At 44.6% G+C, this 18995-nt stretch overlaps 1 protein-coding gene across 2 annotated transcripts in view; it reads left to right on the top strand.

Annotated features, from left to right (window-relative positions):
* Positions 1 to 18995, top strand: part of AP3B1 (adaptor related protein complex 3 subunit beta 1) — a 350885-nt gene that overhangs the window by 170337 nt on the left and 161553 nt on the right. For both annotated transcript variants that reach the window (XM_075325641.1, XM_075325633.1), the window contains exons 15-17: positions 584 to 760; positions 9353 to 9539; positions 16815 to 16945. In XM_075325641.1, coding sequence (XP_075181756.1) covers positions 584 to 760; positions 9353 to 9539; positions 16815 to 16945 — 495 coding nt within the window. The remainder of the gene's footprint in view (positions 1 to 583; positions 761 to 9352; positions 9540 to 16814; positions 16946 to 18995) is intronic.

Genomic DNA, 18995 nt, shown 5'->3' with positions numbered 1-18995 from the left:
TTTGTATATACTTATCCTTCAATAGGAGAGTCTGATCTGACACTAGGGAAAGAGTGCGCTCTATTTTTTCACATGGACATTTGGTCAGTGAAGGCAAAACCAAAAATCGGTCAATGGGAAGAGGCCAATTGAATAACCTTGTTCTGAGGGCTGTTAGGTTTTTTTTCACAGACAGCCCTCGGGCTGAATATGTGAATGTAGCCATAGTGAGGTCCACGTGGCAGAAAATATGCCCTATAAACTATGTACTGTAACTTTATTGTGTTTTCGCAGTATAGAAAAGATTTTCTCAATATAGAAGAAAGGCAATGAAAGGGACACATGTTGTTTGACCTTTTTTTTTTTTTTTTTTTTTTTATTCTTGCATGATACTGACTTAATAAATAGAGACCAATGAAATTCTTCCAAACTAATTTAATATAATTAATCGAATTGTTCTTCAAGGGCAACTTGACCTGTGCATATTTTTTTAATTTGGCAGCAAAACGTTGACCATCTAAAATAATTTCATCAGTATGAACTTCTTAAGGGTTGACAAAAGGATACTTTTATTTGACTTTTAAGATTTGTTTTTTCCCTCTAGGTTCCTATGGCAAGGGCCAGCATTCTGTGGCTTATTGGAGAGTATTGCGAGCGAGTGCCGAAAATTGCACCTGATGTGCTGAGGAAGACGGCAAAGAGCTTCACTAACGAGGACGACCTTGTCAAGTTGCAGATATTAAACCTTGCAGCAAAGCTGTACTTAACCAATTCCAAGCAGGTAAGGCCGTGGCCATGCTAAGAGGGCGCCATTAATTTTTCTGTTTGGTCTGTGAGCAGTTCATGCTCTTGATGCAACAGTGAAGGAATTATATAGCAGGGCGAATATGCCATTTAGTTGTGACATCCCCCTAAACAAGCTGCAGAGTGTCATCTTCATGATCCCTCACATTTCTGTTCATTAGATTGAACTAAAAAAAAACAACCTAATCATAGAGTAATGTCCTCCTTTTACCAGTCAGCGCAATATAAATAATGAAGAAGACTAATGGAGCCATTTTCGAATGACTGCCCTTGTTATACAGGCATTGTGTATTCTGAGAAAGAAGAAAATCTACCAAGGGGCAATCCATGGCGTAATACCGGATCAACACGGCAAACAAAGATACAAAGCCAAAATGCACTAAACGTAATAATTATTTTTTAGCTCATCATTAAAAATATGTAGTGAAAATATAAGTAAACATTGAGTATATACAAGACTGCCTATAAAATCATTAGAAAATTGGTGCAATCACCTATCATCCAATGTATTAGTAAACTGAAACCATGTGGAATTACTGTGCTAAATGCCCCAGATCTTTTAAGCAGATTTTCATAAAAATCTTGCACTCCGCCATATTATTGTGTTTCAGATAGTTTCTCTGATTCATCTGACAAGACGATGTTCCTGTTTAGGGGAGGCCTCAAATAAAAAAAAAAAAAAGATGTGAAACTGTACTCTAAAAATTTTGTCACCCCTTCTGTATAAAGTAAATCTTAAGACAAAATGATCAAAAGGTGCAGCAAAGTTATCATTCAGCACGAACTACTGTGATAAGGAACGCTCTGTCGAGAAAGAGTTATGAAAAATCTCTCCCAATGAGTGTACAAGTACCGTGTTTCCCTGAAAATAAGACACTGTCTTATATTATTTTTACACGAAAAATGCGCTAGGGCTTATTTTTGGGGTAGGGCTTTTTCTTGGGGAAACACAATTGAGGCAAAGTTTATCCCCCCAAAAAATGCAGATCCCTCTTCCCAAGAGAATTTATATTTACCAGACCTTAGATGTCTGCGTGGCTCCCAGGTCCTCCTGCGATCTTCGGTGGGCACTTCCACAAGGTATGTTCCATGTGGTCTTCCCCTGCTTCTGGCCGACACTGACATACATCAGATCACACACACACACGTCAGGTCAAACACATATACTTACACATCAGATCTCACACATAATCACACACTCAACACATCTGGTGATACTGATTCCTTTCCGCCAGCAGAGGTACCTGGACCACAGTGCAGAGGAGCGCATAGAGGACCTGCGGTGGAACACATCGATGCGTTCCACTTCAGGCACTCCTTGCGCTCCACCACAGGTCCTCGCGCTCCACCGCACTGCATCCCAGGTTCCCCTGCTGGCCAGAACCAATCGTTATCGCTGGATGTGTGTGTGTGTGTGTGTGTGTGTGTGTGTGTGTGTGATCTGGTGTGTGTGTGTGATCTGGTGTGTGTGTGTGATCTGGTGTGTGTGTGATCTGGTGTGTGTGTGTGATCTGGTGTGTGTGTGTGTGTGTGTGTGTGTGTGATCTGGTGTGTGTGTGTGTGTGTGTGTGATCTGGTGTGTGTGTGTGTGATCTGGTGTGTGTGTGTGTGATCTGGTGTGTGCGTGTGTGTGTGATCTGGTGTGTGCGTGTGTGTGTGATCTGGTGTGTGTGTGTGATCTGGTGTGTGTGTGTGTGTGATCTGGTGTGTGTGTGTGTGTGATCTGGTGTGTGTGATCTGGTGTGTGTGTGTGTGTGTGTGATCTGGTGTGTGTGTGTGATCTGATGTGTGTGTGTGATCTGATGTGTGTGTCTGTGTGAGATCTGATGTGTGTGTGTGTGTGAGATCTGATGTGTGTGTGAGATCTGATGTGTGTGTGTGTGATCTGATGTGTGTGTGTGTGTGTGTGTGTGATCTGATGTGTGTGTGTGTGTGTGTGTGAGATCTGATGTGTGTGTGGATATGCATTCCAATGCAGGCCCTCCTGTTCAGCGTCTGGTGAGTATGATTGCGGAGTCTTCTTTCTTTTGGGGGTGTCCGCTGTCTATAATGAAGTGTCCTGGAGTTTTCTTTGACTTTTTTTAGCTGCAAGGACACTTCGTTATTGAACTGCAACTACGGCTTATTTTCCGGGTAGGGCTTATATTTACCGTATTTTTCGGACCATAAGACGCACTTTTTTCCCCCCAAATGTTGGGGGTGCGTCTTATGGTCTGACTGTGGCTGCGGGGAATGAGGGTGCTGCGGTGGAGCGGGTCATCGGGGGCACGAGCAGGCTACTATAGCAGCCTGCCGTGACCACGTGGGCCCGCTCATTACATTTGCACGCCCATCCTCCCGCCCATTTCTCAGCGCAGAAGCCGGCGCTGACAGGTGGGCGGGAGGACGAGCGGGTACACGCGCATAGTAAAGAGCCGGTCCACATGATCACCCCTGGCAACTAGAGCCTGGAGTGATCATGTGCGGCTGTATTCACTGCTCCCCGCGCGTCATCATCAGCGCGGGGTGCAGTGAATCAGTACACTCACCCGTCCCCGTGTGTGGAGCCGTTCCCCCACAGCACGCAATGTCTTCCTGTCTGTGCCGGTCAGCTGATCTGTGCTGATCAGCTGATCGGCACAGACAGGAAGACATCGCGTGCTGCAGGGGAACGGCTCCACACACGCAGGTCAGCGGCGCAGAGAGGAAGATGATCGGTGCTGGAGGGATTGAGGAAAAGGTGAGTATAAACGTTTGTTTTTTTTTCTTTGTGCTATAGGATACAGGCCATATACCAGGATGGTATATGAGCACGATGGGGGCATATAGCAGGATGGGAGTATATGAGCAGGAGGGATATGGGGTATATGAACAGGATGGAAGTATATGAACAGGATGGATGGGGGTATATGAACAGGATGGATGGGGGTATATGAACAGGATGGAAGTATATGAACAGGATGGATGGGGGGTATATGAACAGGATGGAAGTATATGAACAGGATGGATGGGGGTATATGAACAGGATGGATGGGGGTATATGAACAGGATGGAAGTATATGAACAGGATGGATGGGGGGTATATGAACAGGATGGAAGTATATGAACAGGATGGATGGGGGTATATGAACAGGATGGATGGGGGTATATGAACAGGATGGGGGTATATGAACAGGATGGAAGTATATGAACAGGATGGATGGGGGGTATATGAACAGGATGGAAGTATATGAACAGGATGGATGGGGGGTATATGAACAGGATGGGGGGTATATGAACAGGATGGGGGGTATATGAACCGGATGGGGGGTATATGAACCGGATGGGGGGTATATGAACCGGATGGGGGGTATATGAACCGGATGGGGGGTATATGAACCGGATGGGGGGTATATGAACCGGATGGGGGGTATATGAACCGGATGGGGGGTATATGAACAGGATGGGGGGTATATGAACAGGATGGGGGTATATGAACAGGATGGGGGCTATATGAACAGGATGGATGGGGCTATATGAACAGGATGGGGGTATATGAACAAGATTGGGGGTTTATGAACAAGATGGGGGTATATGAACAAGATGGGGGTATATGAATAGGATGGGGGAATATGAGCAGGATGCTGGTATATAAGCAGGATGGGGGTTTATAGCAGGATCATATACAAGGCAGGAGGATCATTACCAGGATGGGGTACCTTAGTAGAGAATTTGGGGACATTACCCCCATAACAGTGTCAGCAGCAGATCCTCGCCCCATAACAGTGTGTCATGACCACATTTTTTTGCTTAAAGTTTTATTTTCCTATTTTCCTCCTCTAAAACCAGGGTGCGTCTTATGGTCCGGTGCGTCTTATAGTCCGAAAAATACGGTAACCCTTGCGCCAAAGATGCTGAAAATTCCTGCTAGGGTTTATTTTCGTGGTAGATCTTATTTTTTTGGGAAACACAATAGTATCCTTAAAATACAAATAAGTACTTATGCCAATGTTTAAATAAAAACAAAACAAAATGCAATTTTCTTGTCAATTTAGGTCAACAAACAAGATGGGCATATTCTCAATGCAAGTGTATTGTTCTAGGCCGTAATGTCGTGTTCTGGCCAGTAGTATCCACATTGCATACCTGCGGCCATGTGAGTGCCATTCCCAGCTCAAACACCGGAGAATTCTCATAGTGCGCAGTGTGCGCAATGTTAGGATTCTGAAGTCTGCAATCACATAGAAAGACACACAGTGACTGCAGACTTTTTGTTTTTGACTGGACAACCGTTTTAATATGAAAATAAATGCCCATTAACATTGCAAAAATGTACATGTAACATACAAACTAGGTTTCTCATTTATTGATGAAGGCTTTTCTTTAAGTTCACATCAAGATCAGACTGTTTATGCTTACTAATACATTGGATGATGTGGTGTTGCACTAATTTTTTAACTGTTGTTCTCTCCGGTCTTGTGAACATTGCTTGCATTTTTCACTACATAAACTTATTTTATGATGAACAGGTGATATGCACTTACTTTATGTGATGGAGGTTACTCACTTGGCTTGCGATGCGAAGTAGCACGCAGGAAACTCTTCCATTAAATGTTAAAACTGTTTATTTAGCCACACATAAACCACATTTCAAAACAACAGACAGATGTCAGGTCCGTACAATTTGCGGTTTACCCGCACAGGTTCAAATACACTTCACCAGCAAATTCCCACTGACCCTGGCCAGTATACATAAACATGTTTCTCAGCCTGTTACCTTCACAGTGACTTTTCAGGAGGTTTGTCAGACCCCACGTACACTGACTCCTGTCAGTGCAGAGCACCTCTCCCAGTGGCTCCTTCTCACAGGTTACTTTTCGGGATTTTGGCAGCCCCCACACACTGCCATGTGCCAAACAAACTGTTTCATTAAGACAAATGAACTACACCCATGAGTAGAGAGGTATATGGATTGCCAGACCCACCCTTCTCTCCAGCTATCCGTAAACATGGTCTTTGACAAAGCTTGTGACACTACAGGTACCAGAATAGACATTCCAGGTTTACATCCCAGAGGAAAACCACCATTTACAATGTAGCCGCTCACTATCCTACAACTATATATGTTGGGGTTTGGTGGGTTGTTTTCTTCAAGAGGACCAACCACCAGGATTTTCCTATATAAACTAAAGCCAGTGCTGTACTGACGCTATCATGCTGATTCTATACATACCTTTAGTTGTTAGATCGGATGTATACTTTCTGAAATACAGGCAAGTAAACTTTGTGAAATGCACTGTTACTTCATTGATAGATGCTGCAGAATATCTAATAGGTGGGTCGGGTTTTTCTAGTTATTCCCGCCCCTGTCTGCCTGCCTGTTCTTCCTCCCCCTGTCTCTGTTATTTCATGGTCTGGAAGGCGGGAAGAAGGACAAGCAGGCAGACAGGAGCGGGAATAACTAGCAACACTCGACCCACCTATTACCGTATTTTTCGAACTAAAAGACGCACCGGATCATAAAACGCACCCTGGTTTTAGAGGAGGAAAATAGGAAAATAAAATTTTAAGCAAAAAATGTGGTCATGACACATTGGTATGGGACGAGGATCTGCTGCTGACACTATTATTGGGGTAATATACCCAAATTCTCTGCTAAAGTACCCCATCCTGCTATATGCCCTCATCCAGCTATATACCCCCATCGTGCTATATACTGCCATCCTGGAATATGCCCTCATCCTGCTATATACTGCCATCCTGCTATATACCCCCATGCTGCTATATACCCCCATGCTGCTATATACCCCCATGCTGCTATATGGCCCCATGCTGCTATATACCCCCATGCTGCTATATACGCCCATGCTGCTATATACGCCCATGCTGCTATATACGCCCATGCTGCTATATACCCCCATGCTGCTATATACGCCCATGCTGCTATATACGCCCATGCTGCTATATACCCCCATGCTGCTATATACCCCCATGCTGCTATATACCCCCATGCTGCTATATACCCCCATGCTGCTATATACCCCCATGCTGCTATATACCCCCATGCTGCTATATACCCCCATGCTGCTATATACCCCCATGCTGCTATATACCCCCATGCTGCTATATACCCCCATGCTGCTATATACCCCCATGCTGCTATATACCCCCATGCTGCTATATACCCCCATGCTGCTATATACCCCCATCCTGCTATATACCCCCATCCTGCTATATACCCTCATCCTGCTATATACCCTCATCCTGCTATATACCCTCATCCTTCTATATGGCATGTATCCTGTATCACACAAAAAACAATAAACGTTTATACTGACCTTTCCTCGCTCCATGCAGTATCGCTCCTCCTCCTGTCTGTGGCGGCAGCAGCGCCGCTGATCTGTGTCGAGCCGTCACCGGTCACTTCCCTGCAGCACCGCTCGTCCTCCAGTCTGCCTGTCAGCTGACTTGCGTGGAGACTAGCGGCGCACACAACGATGACGTCATCGCTGTGCTCACCGCTCTCTACACAGATCAGCTGACCGGCAGACTGGAGGAGATCACGATGCTGCACGGAAGTGGCCGATGAGTATACTGTACTTATTCACTGCCCCGTGTTGATAATGATGCGCGGGGGGCAGTGAATACAGCCGCACATGATCACTCCAGGCTGTAGTTGCTAGGGGTGATCACGGCCGGCTGTTAATTATGCACGCACCCCCCGCCCATCATCCCGCTCACCTGTCAGCGCCGGCTTCAGCGCTAAGAGATGATGGGCGTGCATATGTAACGAGCGGGCCCACGTGGTCACGGCAGGCGCTGCCACAGCCTGCTCGTGCCCCCGATGGTCCGCTCCACCGCAGCACCCTCATTCCTGGCCGCAGCCCTATATTCAGACCATAAGACGCACCCCCAACTTTCTCCCAACGTTTGGGGGGGGAAAAAGTGCGTCTTATAGTCCGAAAAATATGTAGATATTCTGCAGTACCTATTAATTAACCATGGATATTCTATTTTCTTGGTGTTCTGCTGCTGTCCTAGCAAGTTAATCAAGTTTTTACCAAATCTTTACACTCTGCACAGATTTTCTGCATGGAAATTTAGAAAACTGCGTAGCATGTCAGTCTGCTGTCAATTCTTTCTGCAGATTCACATTTGTGCATTTCACACACTTTCAATGTAGCACAATGTGTCCGTGATATACATGCAGATTTTACAGCGTCCAAATCCTCCAAGGGGAAATTCTGCTCTGTGTGCTTGTATCTTTACAGGATGTCATAGGTAATTTGATTTCCCTCTGGCTGCCCCTCCTACACCCAAATTACCTGATTTGCGGCCCCTTGTAATCGAAAAAGAAATATATTGGGGAATCACTGATAGAAATATGCCCTGAAAAAAAAAGGAAAAATCACAGAAAAATGTCAGAGCAGATCCGGCGTGCACTTCTGTAGCTGGGGAGCGGGTGGGATGTGGGGTCAGCTTGACGGCAATGTTAAAAAGCCTTAATGCTGCCGAGCCGGGGAAGGTTTACAGGCTGAGACCTCTCCGATGCTGCCGTGATTACAAGTAATTCCTAAAACGGCTGAAGGCATTTTTCTTATTCAGTCGAGTACACCAAGTCTATGAATTTGCTTCATTAGTCTAAATAAGCACATTTCACACTCTGCCTGTTAGTTGAGGTATTGGTGTCTTTATTTGCGCTGTATACACATAGTTAGCAGCAGAATGCCTTGTGACTATTTTTAACAAACATTTATGCCTCGCAGATGCATCTAATTTAGAACATAATGGTAAAATTTGGTTTGCTGTAGGCTATTATAAAAATGATCTGGATGCAGTTTTAATGTAGCATAGTCAATGGCCGAATTAAGAAATGATGGAAAATCCGCCGTAAAACAAGCTGTTACCTTACATAAATAAATAAATGAACAGGATTACCGCCGGCTATAAGCGCTCTTTTATCTTGCTTTTTAGAAGGCATCAGCAGCTCGCTCTTATGAAAAAGTAACAGCTAAATGCACTGCAAATAATTTGCAGTAATCCAGTTCAGTGATTCATGTGTCTCCTTTAATGGGCCGTAATTCAGAGCAAAGTAAGAGAGTGGCGAGCGAGTGTGCGGACCCTCGCGGTGCCAGGGACACTATCTCTTCATAAAGCGCACCTCGGATGGAGCACTTTGCCAGCCCCCTCACACCCGCTGATGTTTTGATGTCCTGCATATTTTCTCGATTAAGTTTTGAGTGCCATGTTTTTAGTTGTATTTCCACATTCATTATCCTCACGCAGACCCTTCAGAGGGTTTGCCATATATGATTATTTTTTAATGATGCCTTTCTTTCCACTTCAGCAGTTTAATAATCTAGCACATGGCTGCCTCGCCGTCGTTAGCATTCACCTCCCAGCTTAGAGCAGGACATGTGCTTTTGGCTTGGATTTTCCATTTGCAGCTTCAGAAATGCGTATTCCCTGCGGAGCGACATTTGTTTGTCTTAACGCTTCGTTTTTTATTACCTCTTTAAACATGTTTACTGGCGGTTATCAATAATCATAAATCACTACTTCTACTTTCTCTCTCCTTCTGATTTTTCTTTTTTTCGTTCTCTCCCAACAGACAAAATTGCTTACTCAGTACATATTAAATCTTGGCAAATACGATCAGAATTACGATATCCGGGACCGCACGCGCTTCGTAAGACAGCTTATTGTTCCAAATGAGAAGAGTGGCGCCCTGTGTAAATACGCCAAGAGAATATTTCTGGCCCAGAAGCCGGCGCCTGTTCTAGAATCTCCCTTCAAAGGTAAATTACATCTGTGCCCCCACCTCTAGAGGGAATAATGATCCCGATGGGTACAAAACGAGTGGTTGCTGAGTATAGCGGAAAACTGTTCTTATCTAGTTGTGCATATTGGGTGGTAACATGATCAGATTAGGATCCTAGAGAAAAGGCTTCATTCACGTCAGGCTTCTTCTGCTTTCCTTTATCCTAGCTAGCCTCAACTAGAGCAAAGGTGACACTTTATTTGCTGATATTGATAGAAATGGATCATCAAAACTCAATATTTTCATGCAATTGCTGTATTGATGCACCCTCATGTCGTAAATATTCTCTAAGGCCTTGATTTTGTGTATTTGGCCATCCCCCCTCCTCTTCTAAGGCGTTTATCTTGTGTATATAGCCATCCTCCTCCTCTAATAATAATAATAATAATAATATTTATATAGCGCTATTAATTCCACAGTGTTTTTCATACAATGGCAACACTGTCCCCATTGGGGCTCACAATCTAAGTGCCCTATCAGTATGTTTTTGGAGTGTGGGTTGAAACCACAGTACCCGGAGGAAACCCACACAAAAACGGGGAGAAAATACAAACTCCTTGCAGATGTTGTCCTTGGTGGGATTTGAGCCCAGGAGCCCAGCTCTGCAAGACTGCAGTGCTAACCACTGAGCCACCGTGCAGCCCACTAAGGCCTTGATCTTATGTATCTGGCCATCCCCCTCCTCTCCTAAGGCCTTGATTTTGTGTATATGGCCATCCCCCTTCCTCTCCTAAGGCCTTGATCTTGTGTATATGACCATCCCCCTTCCTCTCCTAAGGCCTTGATCTTGTGTATATGGCCATCCCCCCTCCTCTCCTAAGGCCTTGATCTTGTGTATATGGCCATCCCCCCCCTCTCCTTTCCTCCGGCATGCATTGAAATGTCATAAGGAAACTGATGCCATGGATTTCTATGGGAGTGTCCGTCATCTGGACATCTGTTATTGTGTATTTTTGATCCAGCTATAGACATTGGACCAGTGCACAAATTGTGTCAGTTGTGTAATGGAAATGGCTGTACATCGTCTGGGTTCCCATACATGTATTCGCACCATATCCCAAGAGTATTGTGTTGGTTTGAAATCTCTAGACATTTGAGTACCGTGAATGGGTAACCAAGTTTGTTGATGTGAACCTTTTGTGTCATGGCGTATTTACTTTGCTGGTAGATGGCATTAAAAAAATTGTAGTTGTCCAATACTATAGCCTGGTTCAAGACCAGCATTGTTCATGCCGGTCTTGAAGCCAAGGCACTGGATTCATTAACAAGGGCACACTTAATGAATGAAACGCATTTGAAAAGTGGCGTGCTTTCTTCTGTGTTTGGTAGTGCATGGCTGCAAGCTGTGCACACTGAATACCTCATCCTACCACCATTCCTAGTGCTTCTTCAGGATCGGTTGGCTTGTTGCTATGCTATAGTTGGGGCATTACACCATGACATCATGCCGGGGCTACTAATAAGAAGAGGAACCTAGAATGGCGGCTGATAGGTGAAGGTTTGCAAGGATCTGGTCCAGTAGCCGTTGACTTCCAATGTGGGCACTGCACAAGTGTCCCGTGAATATATTTGCTCAACTTTACCCAATAATATCTTGCTACCTGGGTCCTTGGTGGTATTTGCACGCAAACATTAAATCCAGTGATGGGCCGGTATGGGGAGTTTTACACCTTTTGGTTTTTTACATCATTGATTGCTTTGCCTATAAAAACAAAAAATAGGGTTTACAAACTCCATTAACAACAATATTTATTGGAGCCAGTTTAGCAAAAGCATAATACGGGAGCAATTTTTTGACCCTTTTATTTATTTTATTATATATATCGCCATCATGTTCCATAGCACTCTACATACGTCATGATGTATGTAAAGTGCTGCAGAGTATGTTAGCGCTATGTAACAATAAAGATGATTATTATCATCACTTATCTTTTGGATACTCATATGTTTTGCTTGTATAAAAACCCCTTTCAGGTGATAAATTAATGTTGGCACATCCTTTCCTTAATGGATGGGACCTCCTGGCTGTCTTCGGATGACAAATATTTGGTTAAACTATGATTGGGCTTGGTAGGGGTCCTTTACACAGGTTAGCGTTTTCCTACAAACAAAGTACCGTATTTTTCGCTTTATAAGACGCACCCCCAAATTTGGTGAAGGAAAAGAGATTTTTTTTTTTTTTAATAAAAGGGGTCCGTCTTATAATGCCAGTGTCCATCTAACAAATCATATAGGGTATATGTCCCTCATAGCCCCCCAATCCTAAAATTAGCCCCCTTAATCTGAATATGGCCCCCTTATATTGAATATAGCCCCCTTGTGCTAGCACACGTCCCCCAGTGATGCCACACGTCCCCTATGGCTGGCACACGTCCCCTATGGCTGGCACATGTCCCCTATGGCTGGCACACGTCCCCTATGGCTGGCACCCGGCCCCTATTGCTGCCCATGGCCCCCTATGGCTGGCACCCGGCCCCTATTGCTGCCCATGGCCTGCTGTGGCTGGCACACATCACCCGGTGTTTGATATGGCCCCCATGCTGCTGCTTATAGTAAAATAAACTCTTTACTTACCTTCTCCAGCGCTGTCCTGCCTCGTGTCTCCCTCCGTGCTGCTGAGCTCCTGCCCTTCCTGGTTCTCGGTGCCGGTCATGTGATCAGCACAACAGAGTGACATCATCTCAGCGTGTCTGATCACAGCAGCAGCAGAGACACGGGGAGATCAACGCTGGAGGAGTTAAGTAAAAAGTTTTTTATTTTACTATGGGCAGCAGCATGGGGGCCATATCTAACACAGGGGGGGCATGTGCCATCAAAGGGGAGCACAGGCACATATAATATGCGCCGCTCCCCCAGCACGTCACCACGGTGTGGGTTCAGCACCACGGTGATGGACAGCGGCAGTGCATATTATATGAGCGGGAGCAGGAGATCTCCCTCTGCAGCCTCTACCAGCCTGCCTCAGCCTCTACCAGCCTGCCTCAGCCTCCAGCACCGCTCCAGAGATGCCCCCACCTCCCCTGAACCCTGCAGTATAAAATCTGTATATTCGGATTAGAAGATGCACCCCATACTTTCCCCCAAAATTTGGTGGAACAAAAGTGCGTCTTATAAAGCGGAAAATACGGTACATATTAATAAATAAATCCTGGCATAACATGAAGATTTATAATTGGATGTATTCTGAAAATATGTTCCTGTGCTGAGATAATCTTATATATGTGCCCCTGCTATGTGCTGTGTAATGGCCGTGTCTGACCGTACAGGGACATGGTCTGATCATACCACCGCTCCTGGGCAAGTGAGAAAGTAAGAGTATAAAGACAGGACCGTATCGGATTACAGCTGTTTCTTTTCGAGGTGAAACATTTCCGTTTGTAAACAGTATTTTACCTCACAGAGCAGCATCTGTGATCCTAAGTTTTTGGGTTTTTTTTGTTACCATAGCTCCAGGCTTGGAAAGAAAACAAAACTGAGCATACAAACCTAAGGCGGGCTTTGCACACTGACATCGCAGGTGCGATGTCGGTGGGGTCAAATTGAAAATGACGCACTTCCGGCATCGCATGCGACATCGCAGTGTGTAAAGCCTAGATGATACGATTAACGAGCGCAAAAGCGTCGTAATCGTATCATCGGTGCAGCGTCGGCGTAATCCAGAATTACGCTGACGCGACGGTCCGATGTTGTTCCTCGTTCCTGCGGCAGCACACATCGCTGTGTGTGAAGTAGCAGGAGCGAGGAACATCTCCTACCTGCGTCACTGCGGCTTCCGTAGGATATGTGGAAGGAAGGAGGTGGGCGAGATGTTTACATCCTGCTCATCTCCACCCCTCCGCTGCTATTGGCCGCCTGCCTGTGACGTCGCAGTGACGCTGCACGATTTGCCCCCTTAATAAGGAGGCGGGTCACCGGCCAGAACGACGTCGCAGGGCAGGTGAGTGCATGTGAAGCCGGCGTAGCGATGATTTTCGCTACGCCAGCTTTCACAAGATTTTTACCTGCGACGGGGGCGGGGACTATCGCGTGCGACATCGCAGCATCTGCTTGCGATGTCGCAACGTGCAAAGCCCGCCTAAGAGTATGGGATCACACATATGGCATTCTGTAAAACATTATTTAAAAACAGGTTGTTAAATGTTTCACCTCACAGTAAGAATCCCGTGCTGTAATGTCTGTATACTCTTTTGCATCCTCCCCTGCCCAGGAGCTATGGTATGATCAGACCATGCCCCTGTGCGGTCAGACACGGCCATTACACTGCACATAGCAGGGACACAAATAAGATTATCTCAGCACAGGAACATTTTTGCTTAACACAACCAATTATGGAAATTATTATTACCGTTATTAGTGTTTTGATTGTTTGGGAAATGTTAACATGCACAATAATTTTGGGAGAATAAAATCATATGTAGATTTCCCTTCAAATTCTGATCCAGACTGGCCATGTTTTATTTCTGGATTTTGTGGTGGATTTGCCGTGGTTTTTTTCCTATGCATTGGATAGAGTGAAATCCCGTACTAAAAATCTCCATGCATATTTTTCCAGGCAAAATCCCAGCAAAATGGACATGTCAATAACATTCTTACACAAAATAACCAACTCGGGACACCTTCAAGCATTCACACTTAAATGGCTTTTCCCACGAACAATAGATTTTGGAATAATAAGTTCCACTATTGGATGTATTTAAAGGGAACCGGTCAGCAGATCTGGGGCCTATAAGCTGCGGCCACCACCGGTGAGCTGTTATATACAGTATTCTAACATGCTGTATATAAGAGCCCAGGCCGCTGTATAGAACGTAAAAAAAACTTTATAATATTTACCTTTTAAAGGTCTCTGCGGAGCAGATGGGTCAAATGGGCATCTCTGGTGCCGTTGCCTCCTCTTTCGGCCATCTTTGTCCTCCTCCTGCAGCCTGTGTGCATGACGCATCTACGTCATCCACACTCGCCGGTCCTGTGCAGGCGCACTACAATACTTTGATCTGCCCTGCTCAGAGCAGATAAAGCGCACCTGCACAGGTCCTCAATGCCGGCTTGTGTGTATGACGTAGGACGCGTCATGCACCCCGGCTTCAGAAGAAGGACAACAAAGATGGCCGAAAGAGGAGGCGCCGGCAACGGAGACGCCCATGTGACCCAACTTCACCGCAGCGACCGATAGGGAAGTATTATAAAGTGATTTTTATGTTCTACACAGCGGCCTAGGCTCTTAGATACAGCATTCTAACCTGCTGTATATAAGAGCCCAGTGGTGGTGGCTGCAGCTTAGTCACCAAATCTGATGACAGGTTCCCTTTAACAAAAATGTCCCTGTGCTGAGTATGTGTCCCTGCTATGTACTGTGTACTTGCCGTGTCTGACCGTAAAGGGACATGCTCTGATCATACCATATCTCCTGGCAATAGAAGGTCACAGCGTTTGCCTGTGCAAAATGTTCCTTGACTTTCTATTATTCCTGATGTTAGTTTTAATTGTACTATATAGCTTTCCTGCTGGCTTTCATCTCTTCCCCTTTAGAAGCCAGCAGAGTCCTCCTTCCAGCTGCTGATTATCAGTATTTTCCTTGTGCTTAAATACTCCCTTTTTCCTTGGACTGGTGCTGGTGATATTATTCAGTTCATTCTATCTCTGGTTGCAAGCAGGTGGTTTGTACTCATCTGTGGTATCGTTGCTGAAACTTTGCTGAACTTCTGCCTGAGTCATTTGTGGATAAGTAGTTCTTGCATTTTCCCCCTGTGTGTCCTACTTGTGTCTTCTCTAGTGTTTAGTTGGGTTGATGAAGAGCTCATCTCACCTGTTCCCTATTTAGGGTTCAGCACTGTGGATACCTAGGGTCAGGTATCCGGCTCAGCGCATAGGTGTGGAACCTATCTATGGTGGTGAGGGATCTCAGGGACTAGCGGTTGATTTTGGTCAGGGGTCACCATCTCCCCCTTCCCTAGACACAGGGTTTCCCTTCCCTTCCTTTTTGCCATTTGCTTGGCACTTCCCCGCACCTAACGTGACACCTGGGCAAGGTAGGACGCAAAAGAGAGTATACAGACAGGACAGCCCTGGATCACAAATTATTTATTCTATGAGGTAAAACATGCCTTAAAAACAGGCATGGAAATGCTTTAACTCACAAAAAGAATCAGCTGATCCCATGGTGTACTAACTGTATACTCTTCTGCGTCCTCTCCGGACCAGGAGCTATGGTATGATCAGACCATGTCCCTGTACGGTCAGACACAGACATTACACAGTACATAGCAGGGACACCTATATATGATGATTATCTCAGCACAGGAACTTTTTTTTTCTAATCATATCCAATTTGTAATCAATGAATCTTGGAATAAAAATAACTTTTGCTTGTGGGAAAACCCCTTTTAACGGTATTTCAGTCTTGTACATGTATGTTAAATCCATAGGATATGCCATAAATTTCTAGAAAATGTGAGGCTCACCACTTGGATCCGCATCTGTCTCAAGAACTCTCATTGATTTCAATAGGAAGCTGGTTGGAATTTCAATACAATTGAATGTGAATTTCGACCTACTTCCACTGACAGCAGTGTGTGCCGGGACCTTATTTTCAAGATCAATGTATATATCCTTTGAATATGCCTAAATTTACAAGATGGGAATCCCCTTTAATGACCAGTGGGTCCTTTATACGGTTTCCCGCCTTATTGATATACATAATGGCGCCCCTGATGTTTGTAGGAAACCTTTAAGGTGACGTGGGTTTATTTTGCAAAAATATTTCCGTGGTTGGTAAGTTGTTCCATATGCAACAAGATGCTAATTCTTAAACTCTGCCGGTTTTCCGGTGTTTTAGCGTTCATGTAGATTTATTGCTAATTTCAGTAGTAATGGTGTTTGGTGTAGCAGAAAAAGAATGATTAAAATTGGGAATGAGCTGGTAGAAGCCTTGTCTGTGGATTGTTAAACTGCGCTGTCATTCTTAATATTTACCATCCAGTCATTCTCACACAATCTGCATTCCGGCACAGCGCCTCTAAACATACTGACTGATTAGTTTTTATATTGACCATTATGAAAGAGATTATTATAATGTATGGATTGAAATAATCGTCGTGACCTTATGGAAGGCTGTCTGCTTCCCATCTATTTCTTCCTACCCAGGCTAATATCAGCCTGATCTGCCATCTTCATAATGGTTGCACTCTGCGCAGCAAGGCTCATAGGTTTCACTGTAATCAACTATTTGCTACTTATGTATCTCATTCAATAGATCGAGATCGTTTTCAGCTTGGTACGCTGTCTCACACGCTGAATGCTAAGGCCTCAGGGTACTTGGAGCTGTCCGACTGGCCGGAGGTGGCGCCTGATCCTTCTGTCCGGAATGTGGAAGTCATTGAACCGGTAGGTTTCCACAATTTCTTGTCATATATATATTTTTATGTACAGCATATTTAAATGGGTGTAATGATTTAACTGTCATAGCCTTGGTGCCATGTGTGCGCGTGACGTTGGGGGAAATGATGGTAAAGGTTCACATTTACGGTAACTTTTTTTTTTTATTAACATATCATATGCTACTACTAAGGGTTTACCATTTTAGGCTTAAAGGGAACCAATCATCAGGATTTTCATATACAACCTAAAGCCAGTGCTATACTGGCACTATCAGGCTGATTCCCTGCATACCATTAGTGGTCAGCTCGGATGTTTAGGTTCTGAAATCTAAGAAAGTAAAGTTTATAAAATCATCAGCTTCTTGAGTGACAGCAGCTGAGGATCAGATTATAAGGGGGGGTATTCATAGTTATCCCCTCCCCCTGTTACAATTAGCATAAGTATTATACAATCGATTTAATATTTGACTTGTGCTGAGGTCATACCCATGTGACCAGAAGGGGCGGGGCCTCAACCAACAAAGCTGATACGGAAGCAACATTTTCCTGTTGACTAAGGCCCCGCCCCTTCTGGTCACATGGTATGACCTCAGCAGAGGTCCTGCAAGTCAAATATTAAATCGATTGTATAATACTTGCGCTAATTCTAATGGGGAGAGGATAACTATGAATACCCCTCAGATATTATCTGCTCCTCAGCTGCTGTCACTCAAGAAGCTGGTGATTTTATAAACTTTAATTTCTTTGATTTCAAAACCTAACCATCCGAGCTGACCACTACAGGTATGTATAGAATCAGCCTGATAGTGCCCGTATAGCACTGGCTTTAGCTTATATACAAAGATCCTGATGATTGGTTCCTTTTCAAGGGAATGTCTTGGAAAAGCTGCTGTTGCTAGAAAAAATGTACAATTACATTGTGGTCATTCAGATTATTGTCATACATGCCACAAGTCTGCCAAAAAGAGAGCTGCTGTGACAGAGCAGTTCTTCACCTTGCCTTCTAGTGAGCGTGTCCTATAAAGCATGTCTTGCTTCCATGAAACAACCCCTTGGTAGGTGTTGTTGAATCTTCAATATTTTGGCGTGAACGATATCTCTCAGCCTTGTGCCTGCCGGTAGGTGGTGCCCTCTTGATCATTAACCATTCGGAAAAGTGGCATACTAATAAGCCTAATCTTCAATATTCTGGAGCAAACAGCTCTTGTCTCCCAGCCTTGTGCCTGCCAGTAGAGGGTGCCCTCTTGATCATTGACACTTGGGAAAAGTGGAATACTAATAAGCCTAAATTTCAATATTCGGGCATGAATGGCTCTTCTGTCTCCCTGCCTTGTGCCTGCCGGTAGGGGGTGCCCTCCTGATCATTGACTGTTTGGAGAAGTGGCATGCTAATAAGCCTAATCTTTAGTATTCAGCCTCGAACGGCTCTTCTCTCTCCCAGCCTTGTGCCTGACTTGTAGGCCTCCTTCACACTTCTGTGTCTCCGGCACGTGTTTGGTCCGTTTCCTCACGTGCCGAAGACACGGGCACACATAGACCCGTTAAAATCAATGAGAAAAAGGGAACTTCCAGCGCGGTCCAAAATATCTTGTTAAAATTCATTTTTATTTATAAATCCATAAAATAGGAAATTACAGGCGGTCAGCAGGATATTGCATAGATGTTATTCAGACCCCACAAAGCTACGCGTTTCGACGTGAGTCTTAATCATGCTCTGGGGAGGAAGGGATGTCGGCTTCCTATATCGTATAACACACACCCTCCCAAATTATATGCACATGTTTTCATTAAGGGAACTTTCACAAAAGAACACATCACATTACATAGGTGTATGCACTGCGGTTTTTCCATAGAAAAAGTAAGAAGAAAGAAAAAAGAGACGAAGAATGAGAAAAAGCAAGACCCGTTTAATATACTTGGAATTAATGTCAGATTAGCATAATGTCTTATTGCCAGAATATATACAGTTAGGTCCAGAAATATTTGGACAGTGACACAATTTTCGCGAGTTGGGCTCTGCATGCCACCACATTGGATTTGAAATGAAACCTCTACAA

This window comes from Anomaloglossus baeobatrachus, chromosome 1 (assembly GCF_048569485.1).
Source record: "Anomaloglossus baeobatrachus isolate aAnoBae1 chromosome 1, aAnoBae1.hap1, whole genome shotgun sequence".
Lineage (NCBI taxonomy): Eukaryota > Metazoa > Chordata > Amphibia > Anura > Aromobatidae > Anomaloglossus > Anomaloglossus baeobatrachus.
The sequence above is the reverse complement of the archived record's forward strand: the minus strand, read 5'-3'. Positions and strand labels throughout refer to the sequence as shown.